At 46.7% G+C, this 17,783-nt stretch overlaps 1 protein-coding gene across 3 annotated transcripts in view; it reads left to right on the top strand.

Moving 5' to 3' along the window:
* The window catches only part of SLCO3A1 (solute carrier organic anion transporter family member 3A1), a 271,929-nt gene that overhangs the window by 189,360 nt on the left and 64,786 nt on the right, over positions 1 to 17,783 (top strand). For all 3 annotated transcript variants that reach the window (XM_075897022.1, XM_075897019.1, XM_075897020.1), the window contains exons 3-4: positions 12,546 to 12,644; positions 17,116 to 17,379. In XM_075897022.1, the coding sequence (XP_075753137.1) occupies positions 12,546 to 12,644; positions 17,116 to 17,379 (363 nt within the window). The remainder of the gene's footprint in view (positions 1 to 12,545; positions 12,645 to 17,115; positions 17,380 to 17,783) is intronic.

Raw genomic sequence — 17,783 nt, 5'->3', positions numbered from 1 at the left:
CAGCTGCTGCTGAAACTGACCAGCGGCTGACTACAGGAAGCCCAAGGCAGAGTTGCTCTGCCCTGGGCTTCCTGGAATCAGCCGCTGATCAGTTTCAACAGCGGCTGAATTTGGATGCCTGGGACAGAGCAGCTGGGGTGCTGCTGGGTAGGTCCCCGCAGTGCCGCACCTCAGCGCTGCGGGGACCAACCCGGCAGCACCCCAGCTGCTCTACCCCAGGTGTCCCCAAGTCAGCGTCCCACTGCTCCCGTCCTCCGGGGCGAGAAAAGCCCCGTTCGTAACTGCGGATGCGACGTAAGTCGGATCCGCGTAACTCGGGGACTGCCCGTATCTAAAAGACTGTCAGAGAAAGGGGGGGAGGGTCAGGGGGGAGAAATTGTTTTCCGTGGCCTCTGATGATAGGACAAGAAGCAGTGGGCTTAAACTTTAGCAAGGGAGGTTTAGGTCGGACATCAGGAAAAACTTTGTTTCAGGGTGGTTAAACACTGGAATAAATTGCCTAGAGAGAGATTGTGGAATCTCCATCATGGGAGAACAGGTTGGATAGACATCTATCAGGGATGGTCTAGACGGTGCTTGGTCCTGCTGTGAGGGCAGGGGACTGGACTTGATGATCTCTCGAGGTCCCTTCCAGTTCTAGTATTCTATGATTCTATAGGCATATTGTCTCTCATGGGGAAAGGTTTACTGAATAAATGGCCATGCTTAATGAGAGAAGCTAGTTATTAAGAGCCCCTAAAATAAATTGTTACTCTGTTTGATCTTAGCCACAAGGATGTCACCTTCACAGCTTTTTATACAGCTGCCCTTTTCTACACTGGCTTCTGATAAGCGTGATAAAAGGACGCCGACATCTGAGGGCCACGTGCTAAATAAAAACATCTGTTTATGTATTTATATTTATCCTAGGATGCTTCCACACACCTGCTGTGTCACTTTACCTCTCATCCCCCTTGTTAACCTTTCTTCTTTCATTGTCTCTTGGCTGAGGCTCACGACCTGCATAAGGCCCCAGTATACAGGAACGCTCTTCTTTACGCACATGGAAAGTTTCTTTGAAGTCAGTGGTTAAAGATAAGCACAAACACAAATGCCCTATTTCATCAGGTCCTAAGTCACTATCTCTAAATCTTGCAGGGAGCAGTATTTAAAGCTATATTCACCAGGGAGTCAAGGTGCATAAGTATTGTATGTTGCTCTCTTCAAAAACAGCTCAACCATTCTGTCTCAGTCATTCTCTAAAATAAATTCCACCTTGGGCAGAGACCAAGCCTGGGAAATGTCTGAGCGAGTGAAAATGGGAGGTTAGGAATGAAAATGGTTATGTGACCTTACCTAAAGTTGTGGCTTCTGAATAGCCTTGCATGAATGCACTGTGGATAAGAAAATATTCCCACCTGCTCTCGTACTATGCACCTGTCACTTGTCGGGAATGCTGTGAAATATAGCCATCTCTTGCTTTGGGCACAACCTAGCTTCCCACAGCTCCAATCTCCCCTCAGAGGCTGCTGGCAGAGCAGTAAAATGGCAGATGGTTCTCTGCATGGCTTCCCTATAAAAATTGCAGCCAAGCTTTCTGGCTTTTCTCTGATCTGCTTCATTCGTCTTTGGAAGGTGCACTCTTCTTTTGCTGAAGTCCTTTCAGTAGAACGGGTATTTAGTGTTTAGTACTGGAAGGCTTTGAAGTGAGTTGCTGCTTGTTCCCTAATCTATTGTCTTTTTATCCAGCCCACCTTTGCGACCTGGAGCTATTCTTCTTCTTAGTGATCTCTTCCTGAAAACAAAGGTGAAACAGGTTCCCTAAACTGTAGGCATGTTTGTCCATGTATTTTTCAACTTTGGTGTGTTGTTTCTTCCAGCCAGGATGCATTTCTGCTGTGAATTACTTTTCCACAGGGCCAGATTAAGACCTTTAGAGTCCCTAAGCACTGAAAAGATTATGGTGCCCTCTCCTCCCCCCCATATGTAATTCAAAATAAAAAGAATACTATACCGTAAAATCTCTTCTTTTTTTTTTTTTTTTTTTTTTTTTTTTTGGTGCTCCTGCTTTGCTGGTGCCCCAAGCACGTGCTTAGTCTGCCTATTGGGTAATCCAGCCCTGCTTTTCCATGTTAATGTGCTACAGGTTGGACCTCCCAAAACCAGGACTCCCTCATTCAGCAACATCCATGATTCGGCAGGACGACAGGTGTTCCTGGAGCAGGGAGTCCCGGCTGGGATCCCCAGTGGCAAGAGGGCTGGTGGCTCTGAGCCTGGGTTTGGGACTAGCACCGGAGCCCTGGTAGCACAGCAGGGGCCACTGCAGCTCAAGTAGCAGGGCTGGGGTGTGCAATTGTGGCAGCTTAGGTAGTGGGGGTCGGGCCAGCAATGGCAACAACATGGTGGGGGAGCGGCTGGGGCCAGCAGCTGGGAGGGAAGGTGATCTGCGGATCCAGTAACAGGGGACCTCCTTGTCCGGCAAATTCCCTCGTTAGGGATCGGTCAGGTCCTGAGGGTGTCGGACCAGAGAGGTCCTACCTATACATGGATTTAAGACAGATGCTTCAGCCCTTCTCATTGCAAACACAGGGAATTTGACTTTGCATCAATATCTTTTAGGCAGCAGCATTTCACAGGGTTTGCCTAAAGATTGAGCTCCACTCCAACATCAGCATCCTTGCATTCAAATCTATTCATTTGCCACACTGTGGCTGACCTACTGAGAGACTTTGGGCGGTTCACTTCACCTTCCCTGTGCCTCGGTTTCTCCTTACATGCAATGGGGGTAATGATCCTTCCTCTCGCTCCTCCGTTCCCCTCTGTACAGGGTTTGAAGGGTTCTAATGATACTCACTACTGAGAAAGCCCTAGGTTTTTTTATTACCATTGATTAGAGCTGGTCAGGAATTTTTTGATTAACTTTTTTGGTTGGGAAATGCTGATTTGTTGAAACCAAAACTTGTGGGAAAGGGAAGATTTTTTTCAATAAATTTTTCATTTTGAAAAAAAATTGGAAAAGGTGACATTTTTGTAGCAGGAAAAAAAGGTTTATTTCTGTTTGAAATGACTTTCAATTTGACAAAAGTTAGTTATTAAAGAGCTCCTAAAATAAATTGTTACTGTGTTTGATCTTAGCCACAAGGATGTCACCTTCACAGCTTTTTATACATGTGATCTCATCAGCTATACATGTAAGGGTTTTTTAAAATTAAGATCTTGAAATAAAAGCAAAATACTTGAACCATTTTATTATTTATTTATTTATCGGTGTGTCTGTTAGTGGAAAATTTTCTACCTTGTGACTTTTCATCCTGATTTGGGTTAGGAAATCTCAAACATTTTCTTGGGATGGGAAAACTAGTTCCTGCCTGGCTCTGTCATTGTCAAATGGTGAAAAAGAGAACCTCTCCCAGTTAGTTAAACCTGAGGCACAACAGGTGAATGTTACCTGGGAAACCAGAGGGCAGGCTGGAGTGAGTGCAGCTGGCCCTATAACCAGGAGCACCAGTGACAAACCTGGAAAAGGCCTAACAAATGGGGATAGATAAGCCAGGCCACAGGATTCAGGATTTTAAAACACCCTGCTTTCCATACTGTACCCCCTACCTCCCAAGTTTGGGACAGTGTGTTGATCCAGGCCTGTCTCTACTAAGAAGTAGATAGCATTAGGGGCTCTTTGTTGCTGATGGGAGGAGGGGGGAGGGATTCTTAATGAGCGAGATCATTAAAGATCACAGGGTGTTCGTTGTGAGAGAAAGGGTGTGATTGGCAAACTTTAACCTGAGCTAAATCTGCCTAGATTTACCCCTAAATCTGGATGTAGTATTCTTCAGCTCCTATCCCAAACTGCTGTACATTGTGGCATGGTCTGTGGAACCTCTGTCATACTCCACCTATCTTAGGTACTTAAATGGCCCCCTATCTGAGCACCTCACAGTGTATCTTTCCTCACAGCACCCTGCGAAGTATGGCAGAGCTGTAATGCCTACTGCACACATGGGAAACTGAGGCACAGAGAACCCAAGTGGCCCACCCAAAGTCATGCGTGAAACTGAACGTTTCTCCCTCAAATTTGAAGCTATCAACCTACCCAGTGGACTGTCTTTCCTCTCCACCTCCCTGGTGAGTGCAGAATAGCAGTGCATATGGGCTGTGCTTTGGGACCCTTCATATGAGTTATATTTTGTTATAAACAATAATACTGCAATGTTTTGTTATTACACGAAGCATGTGAGGATGGGAATCTCTGAAGAGGAGCATGGGGGAAGCTTGTTGTAGACTTGATTTTAGAGTAAACTTTAAGGGAAGTCAAAAATACAGTTAACTTTGGGAGGAGGGTTTCAATTAACCTGAAGGTAAAAGATAATTTAATGTCTTAGCTAAATATATCTTAAAAGTTCCTGTTCTTTTAGTAGACACTTTAATCCCACAGCACCCTCTAGCGGTGAAATGTCAGAGTGAAGAGTTTTCCAGCGTTCATTCTTACCAGTCTCTTGTTTTATTAGTTCGCATACCACCTTCTTGTTTGCTCCCTGCTTTAGAAAATGGGCCCTCTTTTTCATATGCTGATGTCTTTCTCTCTCATCTGTCTCTGTCCCTTTCTCAGTCATTGCAGTCCCAAACCAAACTCTGATTCTGAGGGATGTAAATGACTACTCAAGTAGTTGACTACCCGATTAGCCTAGGCAGCAAGGGGAGGAAGCAGGAGCCAGTGCTGGGGATAGCCAGCTTAAAAAGCAGGGCTGCAGCAGTCCGGGAGCTAGTGCTCCTACTATATTTAAACAGCAGAGATGCAGCTTATTGACTAATCATGTACTTGATACAAATTGTATCAAGAACACGATTAACCAGTTTCCGGTTTCTTAGGCCTGCTTGCGTACTCTTGGAGTCTGATACAGCTGAAACTGGGACTTGTGGCTGTACTGAAAAACTCCATGAGACAAAACTCACTCCTCCTTCAGCCCAGTTTCCCACTAACTTCAACCACCACGTTATTGGAGGATTAAGGATTTTAGGATTTGGCCTCTCATGATATGTCACATGTAACTTACCCAGTGAACCTGCGTCAGCAGCAAACTGCAGCCTCTGAAAGTTCACAGGTCTCCAGAGAGAGCCAAACACTTCGTGAAAATCAGCAGCTGTATTCTTGGTCACAAACAAGGAACTAATGTCCTGCTGGCTCTGGAGAACAGGTCAAGCCTAAATCACAGCTGATTTAGCCTGCCTTCCAGGCTCTAGCTCAAGACTGTGTATTTCCTTCTAAGCTGCAGAAAGCTACATATTGCCAGCATTCCCTGTAAGCTGGGTGCTTGTGTGGCTGTGCAGGAGAGATTCAAATGCCGCCCAACTGATAGCAGAGTGCCCACAGCTAGGGTTTTGTTTCTATTGGTGGTGCACATGCAAATGCCTCATTACACATAAAAATTTATTCCACACATAGATAGAAAAAAATCCACACATGGATGGAAAAGATTAGAGGGAACATTCATATAATCTCTTCTTGTGGTGACCATGGAATTTGATGGGATAGCTTGTCTGCTGACCCAGCAGTACCCTCCATCTCCATACCCAATGACCACTGAGGGTAGTGAGAATTTAGTCTTGACTATGGGTACGTCTAGACTACATGCCTCTGTCGCCAGAGGCATGTAGATTAGGCTACCCGACATAGTAAAATGAAGTGGGGATTTAAATAATCGCCGCTTCATTTAAATTTACATGGCTGCCGCGCTGAGCCGACAAACAGCTGATCAGCTGTTTGTTGGCTCAGCGCGATAGTCTGGACGTGCGGGTATTGACATCAAAGGTATTTGTCGACCACCCAGGTATGCCTCCTGGGATGAGGTTTACCTGGGTGGTCGACAAGTACCTTTGATGTCGACACCCGCACGTCCAGACTATTGCGCTGAGCCGACAAACAGCTGATCAGCTGTTTGTCGGCTCAACGCGGCAGCCATGTAAATTTAAATGAAGTGGCGATTATTTAAATCACCGCTTCATTTTACTATGTCGGGTAGCCTAATCTACATGCCTCTGGCGACAGAGGCATGTAGTCTAGACGTACCCTTAGTGTGCCTATTAGGACATTGATGTCTGTGGGATTCCATCACTGCTCTATGCCATTCTATTGCCTTGTGTGACCTCGTCTCGATCTCTGTAGCTATTGTAACAATAAGATGTGGGGAGGGGGAAGGTGTTTGTCTGAAAGGATTGTGCTTCCTAATAGCAGATCATCTGTGTGGGCTTCTTGGGTGAGAGCCCAATGAGTGCAACTTTAGCTAAGGTCTCCTCCTATGCTGAGGATCACACTAAAGCCAATTCTCACGCTGATTTACAGCAGCCGTCTCTGCTGGCTTCGGTGGTGCCAGGCTAATTTGCAGCTGTTGAAATTCTGACCCAGTATTCACTCAGATGTGCCTGTTCTTTTCCCTTCCCTTACAGCCCTGCACACTTTAAAGCAGGAGGAAAGGGTTTTGAGACTCACTTCTGCTTATAGCAGAGGGCTATGCTGAGTGCTTCACTATACCTGCCCTCATAGGTAGCCCCTGCTTATATCTACACTAGTGTGCAGTAGGCTTGTATGTGGTGTGCTAGGCAAGGAATTGCAGAACCCAGCCTAATCATATGACTGCAGGTAGTAATAGCACCATATTTGGGCTAATTCACAAAGGATCCGTAGTCAACAAAACTCTGGCTCTAGGGAGGTTGTGAAATCTCCATTATTGGGGATTTTTAAGAGCAGGTTAGACAAACATCTGTCAGGGATGGTCTAGATTAGGGCCCTCTGCCCTCAGTGGGCTGTGGAAGGGGGCTGCTCCCGGGTAACTATTAACCATTACCCGATATTCTACAAATATATTACAAGCAGGAGGAAGACCAAGGACAGGGTAGGCTCATTGCTCAGTCAAGAGGGAGAAACAATAACAGGATACTTGGAAATAGCAGAGGTACTTAATGACTTCTTTGTTTTGGTTTTCATCAAGAAGATTGATGGGATGCCAAACATAGTGAATGCTAATGGAAATGGGGTAGGTTAGACATTAAAATAGAAAAAGAACATGTTAAAAATTACTTAGAAAAGTTAGATGTCTTCAAGTCACGAGGGCCTGATGAAATGCATCCCAGAATACTCAAGGAGCTGGTAGAGGAGGTATCTGAGCCTTTAGCTATCAACTTTGGAAAGTTATGGAAGTTGGGAGAGATTCCAGAAGACTGGAAAAGGGCAAACATAGTGCCCATCTATAAAAAGGGAAATAAGAACAACCCAGGAAACTACAGACCAGTTAATTTAGCTTCTGTGCCAGGGAAGATAATGGAGCAAGTAATTAAGGAATTCATCTGCAAACATCTGGAAGATAATAAGGTGGTAGGTAACAGCCAGTGTGAATTTGTAAAGGACAAATCATGTCAAACCAATCTGATAGCTTTCTTTGATAGGATAACAAGTCTGGTGAGTAAGGGAGAGGTGGTGGACGTAGTATACCTAGACTTTAGTAAGGCATTTGATATGGTCTCGCATGATCTTCTTTTCAATAAACTAGGCAAATACAACTTAGATGGTGCTACTATAAAGTGGGTGCATAAGTGGCTGGATAACTGTTCTTAGAGAATAGTTATTAACGGTTCACAGTCATGCTAGAAGGACATAACAAAAGTGGGATTCCATAGGGATCTGTTTTGGGACCAGTTCTGTTTAGTATCTTCATCATAAATGTAGATGATGGCATAGAGAGTATGCATATTAAGTTTGCAGATGATATCAACCTGGGAGGAGTTGCAATTGCTTTGGAGGATAGGTCATAATTCAAAATGATCTGGACAAATTGGAGAAGTGGTCTGAGGTAAACAGGATGAAGTTTAATAAAGACAAATGTAAAGTACTCCACTTAGGAAGGAACAATCTCTTTCACACATACAGACTGGGAAGTGACTGTCTAAGGAGGAGTACTGCAGAAAGGGTATATATACACACAGCAGGTCCTTACCCATTCCCATGTGGACTGGCAAAGCACCTGTGAATTACTGACTGAACCTTGTGAACTAGCGAAAACACACTGTTAAAGCCCAAATGCCGCATTGTAAGACGTGCTGCATTCAGTTACCATTTGGTTTGAATGCTGCTGCCATGGAGCAGTTGAGTCAATGCCCTGTGATGTACTTAACTACAGCCCTAAGCGTCTCCATCACATGAGGCTTTGCTGTCATGCACAGAGGTGGGGGGAGATCTTGCCAGCTTTAGCGTAGGTTCTCAGGTTAGTGAGGTTCTCCTGTACCTTTGATGTGCCATATGCCTGAGTCTGAAATGTGGCAGATGGTAGCGTGGGATCCTCTCTCGCTGTCTCCAGCACAACACTCTGAATGTGGGGGATTGAATGTGATTTATCTCAACTTCAGCTTCTGAGTTCAGCCATGCTCTGTAGGCCCTGACTTACTCTTTCTCAGCAGGTCTATTCCACTGTTACCTGTGACTCTCAAAGTGTGTCAAGGCAACGTTACAAGTGAATCCTCTTAGAAGACTAGCGATATAAAGAAGTGTGTCCTGTTTAAAGTTCATCCACCTGGTTAACAGCGGGGTTCTTTGGACAAATCCAGACCTAGCACTGCCTCCGTCTCCTCTCACTGCATCTAGCGACACTCCCTTCCCCTCTGCCCCTGTCCATCCACATCACAGCCACCCATAAACAAACCCGCTAGCCCCTCAGTACTCCGGGGGCCAGCTGAAAGTTGATCTGCTTATTTTTAGACACCTCTGTGGTCTTCCTCCAACCCCTAGCACCAGGTTCCTATATGCATTTTTACACTGGTGGCAAAAGACTCTTTTTTGCAGCTCCCACCCCTTAGAACAGTCTTCCTGGGACCCTGTTTCCCAGAGAGAGAGAGCCCATCTCCCTAGTGTCTGAGCTGTGAAGAGACTCCCAACACCACAGTGTCTGAGCACCTCATGGACATTAGTGAATGTGTCCTTGCCTCACAGATGGGGAAGTGGGACACAAGATGAAGGCTTGGATTTTCAAAGGAGACCAAGCATGGGTGATGAGTGAACCTAGGCTGAGAGAGGCAAGCACCACCTCTATTGATTAGGGCCCCCATGGGAGCCAACCCCCCCTCATCCCCCACTGGTGGGTCAAGCCACCACCTCCAACAGGAGGTGCAGCTTCAGTCTTCCTTAGCCCTGGAAAGGCAGGCAGCACGTGGCCCCAGCTTCAGTATGGCTGAATCCCCAAACAGCCCCAGGACACTGGGAGAGCCGCGCTGAATGGGGGGGCTGGAAGTGGATAGTGAGTGGAGCCAGCCACCCTGTTTAAACTATTAACCAATTAAACTCTGTGTTTAACTGGTTAACAGGCCCATTGTGCTGGGCAGGGGAGGCACTAGGCCTGGTCAGGCTAGGCAGGGCGTGCCGCACTGCACTGTGGGAGCAGGGCAGAGGGCTGATCCAGCTGGACCAGGTGCTGGTTAACCAGTTATCCGTTTACATTCCTAATTACTTTCCCCTGCCTCTTATACCGGTCACCCATGGGCCCAAGTGATTTAGGAGCACATGTCCCATTGACCATCCATAGAATTTAGGTGCATTTTAAAGGACATTTAAAATTCCTACTCTATGGAACTTACCCAAGGTCACACCACAGTTTGCACTGGAGAGGAAAATTAAATCCCAGTCTTCCAGATCCCAGCCTGGCACTTCAACCACAAGGCCACCTCTTTCCCTCTCAGCATTTATCAGAATCTCCTCTGAAACCCTCTTTTCTCTTGGCCTCTTCCTTTCTCTCTCCTGTTATTGCTCTTGATTTGGGTACTGGGATGGGTGAGCTCTGTTTGCATGTGAGACGCTGGGTGGTGATAATGGTTGTGTTGTGCTTCCCGGCTGCCGCGAGTAAAGCTAAGCTGCGCTCTTGGAGAAATCACACATGCTCAGAACTAAGACAAAGTTATTTCAGACCAGGCCAACTCTTCCATTCTAGCCAGCCAGGCTTTTGTCCAGGCATGTGGTTTTGTTTCACGTAGACTTGGTTGTTCACTGGTATTAACAGGCGACCGCTTTCCTCCAGCTCCTCTCTGCTGCCAGCTGTGCGGATCGTTTCACTGATTGCCGAGAATCGCACGATGAGAAAGTGCTCTGTGATGAAATAATGCTTTGGGTTAAAGGGCAGGGAGGCTGTGGTTAACCAGCATGTTACTAAGCCATCAAGATGTGAGCTCCTCTGGATAGCTTCACAGCGGGACAAGGGATGCACCCCACTGCCAAACTGAAGCATGAATTCAATAGACGAGTGCAGGCAAAGGGAGAACTGTCCTAGCTGCACAGGGACTCAGCTTCTTTCAGGCTTCACAGCCCCTTCCCTCCCTTCCTCTCCCCTCCCCCCTCCTGGGGGGGCTGGGGACCGTGACCCAGTCAGTTCCTCTGATATCAAGTGTACACCTCCTTCACCCACCCTCATGAACATTGTCATGCTGGAGCACATCAGAGAAATGGCAGGTTGGGGGACTGCAATTTGGAGGGAGCATTTAAACAGCTGAAAAGGCACATTAAACCAGCTCTGTATGCCAGGAATAGATTGGCTCCAGGCACTGAAAGCATCCAGACCTGTCTGGTCAATGGACGGTATTTAGCCTGGCTGGACACAGGTGAAGATTTCCCTGGTGGAATCTGCCTGTGAGAAGAACCATGTCTGGTGTAGCTTGTGCTCATAGCCAAGCATGCTGGGAAGTGAACGTATCAGTTGAGGTGCATCTGGCTACTAAGCTATTTGATGCACTTACCATAATAATCAGGGTCCAAACACCAAATGGAATAACAGAGGGAGCAAATCCCAAAGAAGCAGCAATTGAATTAACTGCTTGTATACAATGTTATTGTGCATAAAAATACACCGAGGAAGGTCTCTTATGAAAGTCTATGTTCTGAACATGATGCTCATTATGAGGGATATATACAGACTCGTCACGAGTTCACTTATTTGTAGGTATAAAACCATACTCCTAATTTGTGCTGCATCATTCACTCCCAGCTCCCAGAGGGGTGTTGGGCAGTCGGTCAAGGAGGGCTGCCTCCCCAACCGGATGAAACTAGCTCCAACAACTAGGAGAAGATATAGGGTGGGCCATTACACTTAGTGGGAAGACACTGGCTATCAAGAGGGCTTTTTGCCTGCTCTATGACCATGAGTCACCATAGCCTGAGATAGGGATGTAAGTGACTAGTTGATTATCCGATAAGCATAAGCTTATTGGATAGTTGAGTAGTGACTCGACTAGTCACTTTGCCCTTCCCCCGCTTGCTGCCTCTGTCAGAGAGAGGCAGCAAGTGGGGAGCAGGAGCTGGTGCTGTGGAGAGCCGGCTTAAAAGCTGGTTCCCCCCAGCACCATCTCCGCAGGGGAAGCAGAGGCGCAGCAGGGATATGGCACCAATTACAACTGCTGGGCTTCTGCTTTTGAAATGTTGCAAGGGGCTCTTGCTACATTTCAAAAGCAGAAGCAGAGCAGTTAGAAGTTCTCCGCTGCTTTTCTGCCTTTTAAATGTAGTAAGAGCCGTGAGAGGTTCTTACTACATTTCAAAGGCTGAGACGCAGATGGGATAGTGAGCGCCCCACCTCCCCCTTATTGACTAATCGAGTAGTCAGTGGAAATTCTATCGACTACTTGATTAGCTGATTAATCAAAATTTAACATCCCTAGTCTGAGAGAGAGAGAGACTAAGCTGGAAACCCTATTCAAAAGGAAGGAAATCTAGGCAGAAATGTAGGCAGGAAGCTATCTATGAAACACTGATCCCTTTGCAGTGAAGGGATGTGCTGGGACACTGGTCAAAGGAAATAGGTACCTTGAATCATCACAGGAGTTTTATCTGATTTAAAAGTATAAAGCCTGTGGTTCCACTTTGATGTTTGTTTTCCGTGTAATTTGATGTGTTTGCTTCCCCTCTCTATTTCACCTCTGACTCTGGGAGGTTTCTGTTACCTGCACTTTTTGTTCATTTTTACCTCTAGTGCGTCTCTGGTGTGTAAAATGTATAGAGAGTGCATCTCCTACCAGGCTGGGGGCTGGTTTCACACTTTAGAGGGTGACAAATAAGGAAGGAAAAGTCCAAGTCTCTGTTAGTTAAGAACTCGGTGTGGATGGTTTTGGGGAGACTCGGGACTGGAAGAGCCGGGCGTCACCTGCAGAGTGTAACTAGGCTGCGATTTTGTGCTTATAGACAGGCTAGTATCAGAACTCCCAACTAAATCTGCACGGTGTAACGACACCCAAGACTACAGGGCAGAACCCCTTCCCGCTCTGGGTGGTCCCCAAAATGAGTCTAAACCACCCCTTCAGATGGATGGAAATCCTTCTTGACTTCTAGCCCCACCCATCCCTTTCCTCAGAGGAGCTGGGGCAGAGCAGAGGGCATTGTGGGGGATCTCTTGTGTTCAAAGTATGTGTCCAACCAGCATGCTGTCTCCGTGCTCTACAGTCGTCTTTGGAAGCAAATCTTAGCTTATGGACGTTAGCGGGACCTTGATTCAATGGACGATTTGGGCCTTGTGTTTAATTTCCCTGTGTTCTCTTCTGCTTCTTTGCAGGGATCCTGTTTACAATGCTGGTATTTGGACCAGCCTGTGGATTTATCTTGGGCTCCTTCTGTACCAAAATCTATGTGGACGCAGTCTTCATTGACACAAGTAAGGAGACTTGTTTCTGAGTGGCTGTTAGAAGAATTATTGATATGTTGCAGGACTAAGATGTTGCTATTCACCCATATCCCTCTCCCTTCCCCCCCCACCCCCCGGGTATGTCTCTTAAGCTTATGGTCATAACAAGGAGGTCCTTTTCAGTGAGACTCGGCTCTGGGTGGGATTCAGAACCTTTCGCCCTGATTCCAGTGGAGAGGAGGTTGGAAGTGGCTGGAAGTTGCTCCCATCTGGTTGTGGTTTGGAATCTTATGTTAAATGAGTGTTGTGGGGATCACAGCCCAGTTCTTAGTAGACAGCCATCCTCAACAAGATGTCACCATGACAGCTAGTGCTAGAACTAGCACCCATGTCCTCAGCCTCCACCAAGGGTATGTCTAGATTACATGGCTCCGTCAATGGAGCCATGTAGATGAGTTTACTAGACATAGGAAAACGAAGCGGTGATTTAAATAATCACCACTTCATTTACATGAAAATGGCCACCGCGCTGTGCCGATCAGCTGTTTGGCGGCACAGCATGGCAGTCTGGATGTGCCACGGTCGACAAGGGAAGCCTTTGTCAACCGCTCCGGTAAACCTAATTTCACAAGGCATAAGGGAGCGGTCGTCAAAGGCTTCCCTTGTTGACCGTGGCGCATCCAGACTGCCCTGCTGTGCTGCCAAACAGCTGATCGGCACAGCGTGGTGGCCATTTTGATGTAAGTGAAGCAGCGATTATTTAAATCGCTGCTTCATTTTCCTATGTCTAGTAAACTCATCTACATGGCTCCGTCGACGGAGCCATGTAATCTAGACATTCCCCAAGGGAGTGAGGACTGTATGGACTATGGATAGCAAACTCCCCATTTTTCCACTATTGGAAGACTCTGCAGCCTAGGTTAGAGGCATACAAAGAAGGAAGCTTCCTCTGGTGCTGTCTGCACACTACCTCTCTGGTGCTAGTTGTTATGTAATTCTCCCTGAGCCCTATTCTGTTTCTTCAATGCATGAGAAATGTCTTTTTCCAGATCCGTCTTTCTGTCTCCTGTCCTATTGTTAGAGATGATACTCTTTGGCTAGTCGAGTCCTGTTACTCTCTACATTAGCCCAGAATGCCTCTGAAAGGGAAAGAGGGAAGAAACAATAAGGTGATGGATAATAAAAACGCTCATGGTCAAAAACAGGAGAGATCGTGTAATTTATTATTCAGACCCTGATCCTGTAAAGACTTAAGCACATGCTTAAGGTTATGTCTTGGAGTAATTCCATTGAAGCTAATGCAATTACTTCAGTCAGTGGGCCTACTTGTGTGGGGAAAAAAGCAAGTCCATAGATCAGGGGTGGGTAAAAATTCCCATTTTTTGACACAGCCTGGCAGTAATAACACTCTCACTTCATTCCCTTAGCCAAAGACAAAATTTCAGGGGAGGTAGGCCAGGGACTCTGATTTGGTATCCCCCCCTGTGGCCAATCGGGAAATGGAGGCCCAGTAAGATCAGTCATTTGCCCTGGGTTTCCCAGGAAAACAGGACTGAGAAGTAAATCAAAGAGCCCTGATTCCCCTTTCTCACTGGCTCATACTTCCTCTGCATGGGAAAAAGAAGAAAAAGAAAATATATTAAAAGGGGTGAGGAAAATACTTTTGCCTTTCTGACATCCTTCGCCCTGTTCACACTCATGCCTACTGTTAGGAAAGTTGAGGGCTGGTCCTTGACAGAGGCTGGATCCTACTTGGATCACTAGTCCGATGCAGGTGGCAGCTCTCATGTTCATGTGTTAAAACATTTTCTGTATCCTGCTTACGTTATTTTTGTAAGTGAATGAGTATGTTGTTACTTAAAAAGCAGAACTCAGTGTTCATTGCCAATATCATTCCTTTGCCAGCAGAGGGTGCTGTAAAACAACCGATCCAATTCTCTGCTTTTCTGACTGGCTACATTATAAAGCTGGGGCTTCTCCCCTTTTGTAGAAATTTTCTCTGCCTTGTATCTGCTACTTTTGCTTTTGTCTCCAGCGCCACCAAATCCCAGCCTTTCATCTTGCATCAAGGATGTTGTCCCCTTTTGGGAAGATGCTGCACTTCTGTGACACTGCAACATAACAAAACACTTTAATGTGGGATTTTGCGTGTCTGCAAGGCTGCCTTGCCAGGCTCAGAACAGACCAATAAAAATTGGCTCTAAGGCAGGGAGCAGCCACTGTGTCTTCTCTGTCTTCTGAAAATCACTCACACTTTTTGTGTTGCTTGCCTGCCTGTAAATATAACTTACTGAACAGTGTCTCTGACTGTCCAGCTTCTCTGCCCAAGGGCTCCTTTATTCAAACATTGAGTGGGCCATTTAATCTATTGGTTTCAGCAGAGTTAAACTAGTGATGAATCTGTCCCTCTAATAATAATACCTCATTCTTAAATAGTGCTTTTCATCAGCAGATCTCAAAGCACTTTGCAAAGGATGTCAGTAGAATTCCCATTTTACAGATGGGAAAATTGAGGCAACGGGGGAAAGAAGACTTGCTTAAGGATAGCAAGCAGGCCTGGACAAAAACCTGGAATTAGAATCTAGGTCACCTTAGACCCAGTCCAGTGCTCTACCCACTAAGTCACACTACCTCATAGAGTAGCCCTCAGGAATAGAGACCTTTCTAGATGTGTCTTAGGTGCCTGTTATTGTCAGCTGAAGGCTGCTTGGAGCTCTGCTATATGGAAACTCAGCCTCAGTCTGTTGTCAGATGGATGAGGGTACCTACATCCCAGCTGGAACTGTACTCTCAGCACAGTAGCCAGGAAATTGACGTTCTAGAAGGCTGAACTATGCTCTTCTCCCAGGACCAGTGACAGAGCAGTGCAGAGAAGAGATTGTGGCTCTTCTGCCTATAATGTATCTGTCTGGGGAATATACAGAAGGCCTGGCTGTCAATCCAGCACCAATCCCAGGAGCTGCAGAAGTGCGTCTTGGGCAGAGAAAATAAAGGGCACAAATTGAATCCTTCCAAAATGAAAATATTTTCAAGCTCTAAAGAATTTTCCCCTGAGACTGAAGAGTCTCCTTCCCTCTCCGCTTGAGAGAGAACTTGATTCCTTCACTTCAGTCACCGCTTTGCAGATTGACTCTAACCCACGATGCACATTCTGAAGAGAAGAGTTTGTTATTCCAGCCGCGCGCACACACAATCCGCCACCAAGAATGAGCTCCCAAGTGCTGAGACATGCATTGGCCTGGCTTTCCCAGGGGACACGATGTTACGGCTTACATCTGAAAGACAATTTCTCATCGGCCACAAATGACTCCTATGATTTACAGGGAAGCTTTTTCCATGTGCAGATTGATGGCCGGCAGTAGGGAGGGGTTACAGACTGGGAGCCAAGACATCAAGTCCTGGTTTAGTCATCTCACCCAGGAAACAGGTTGTCACTTTATTCAATTTTAACGGGAGCAGCCAGATCGCTGCTGCGCCCATGGGGGGGGGGGGTGTTTGCCCCAAAGTCTGTACAAAGGGGACCATGTGAGGTGTCAAAGGAAAGCTTATGTTCTACTGATTCTATGTATGCTATTCATATACTTGTTTGATATCTGTATGTGGAATTACGAATATGGACTCTGTGCTTATACTGGGAATGTTCTCTGTCTGAGACAGAGCAATGGGCTCTGGACCGCCTGTTGTAAAGCACAATTGTTCACTCACTGGCTATGCTAATTGGTGAGGCTCCAGGAACAATGGTTCTCAAGGTGCCCTGTACACACCTGAGACCTGCAAACCAGCCAATATCATGGCTGCTGACATGGGACACAGGGAAAGGTCACTCAGCCATTTGACCCGCTCCAGCTTGGAAGGTAACAGGGATGGATATAAAGTGCCATGAGGCGGACTCCATCTGGTCTTCAACACTCCTGCACCATCCACACACTGCAAATCTGTGTCCTGAGCCCATCATACTCCCAGCGTCCCTGCCCTGAGCCCCTCATGCACCCCAGCCCAAACTCCTGCACCCTTACAGTCACAAGCCTGCCACTTGCTCAGCACCCCCAGCCCTCCACCGGACCCCAACACGCTCCAGCCCGGAGCCCCCTCCCTGAGCCAGCATCCTCTTCTCTACTTCCTCCCACACCCAAATTGCACCTCTCACCCCTTGCCAGTGCTTTTTTTGTAATGGTATGCCCCGGGACGGGATGTAGAATCGCCCAGGGCCCTTTCTGAGTTTCAAAAGTACACTGAATGTGTGATCTGGATCCCTTCATCCCGCTTCATCATCACCATCTTCATTCATCACTATATGACCTAGAGGCCCCAATCAGGATCATGACCCCATTCTGCTAGGGTGCTGTACAAACCAACACGCCAGGTACCTGGGTCTCTGCAGCCTCTCTCTGGTTTATGGCTTAATTGTTACCCTGTGGTTGACTTAGGCCCTTTCAGTCTTTTAACCTTTTGTGTCTCTCTCTCCAGTGTAAGCAACTGATGTGTGGTTTTGCCATTGCAGGTAAACTGGACATCACCCCTGATGACCCTCGGTGGATCGGCGCATGGTGGGCAGGCTTCCTGCTGTGTGGTGCCTTACTTTTCTTCTCATCCCTCTTGATGTTTGGATTCCCACAGTCCCTGTCGCCCAGGGTGGAGCACGCAATGGAGAGTGAGCAAGCCATGCTCCCTGAACGGGACTACGAGAGGCCCAAGCCAAGCAATGGGATTCTGCAACATGCACTGGAAGGGGAGGACAACTCCTCCTGCTTCCAGCAGCTGAGAGGTGACAAGCTCCTCTGTAACTCATTGTGTTTCTACAGCAGATTCATGGTTGTTTAGATTCCTCATTTGGCTCTGAATTTGTCTGCCTCTCCCCCAAATACCCTGTTGGAATTTCTCTCCCTGATTTCTACTAATCCCTGATGTGCTCATTTTAATGGGAGACTTTGTTCCACTTGAAAGGTTTTAGTTTAAGTGACAAGATGTGGAAATCCAGGGTAAGCAATAAGGGTTAATTCAAAATAGGGCCAAAGAAAGAGAGAGGGGAGAATGGAGGGAGTAAAACAGCAGCTGTCGGACGTTTTCCGAGACACTTTGTGGGTTTCTACTCTTCATAATTTCGCCATCTAGTACAGTGGTTGGCAACCTGTTCGTGGCTGTTCAAGCTCTGAGAGGAAGGGTCAGGAT

Source organism: Pelodiscus sinensis, chromosome 14, assembly GCF_049634645.1.
Source record: "Pelodiscus sinensis isolate JC-2024 chromosome 14, ASM4963464v1, whole genome shotgun sequence".
NCBI lineage: Eukaryota > Metazoa > Chordata > Testudines > Trionychidae > Pelodiscus > Pelodiscus sinensis.
Note: the sequence above shows the minus strand (reverse complement) of the source record. Positions and strands in the feature narration are given on the sequence as shown.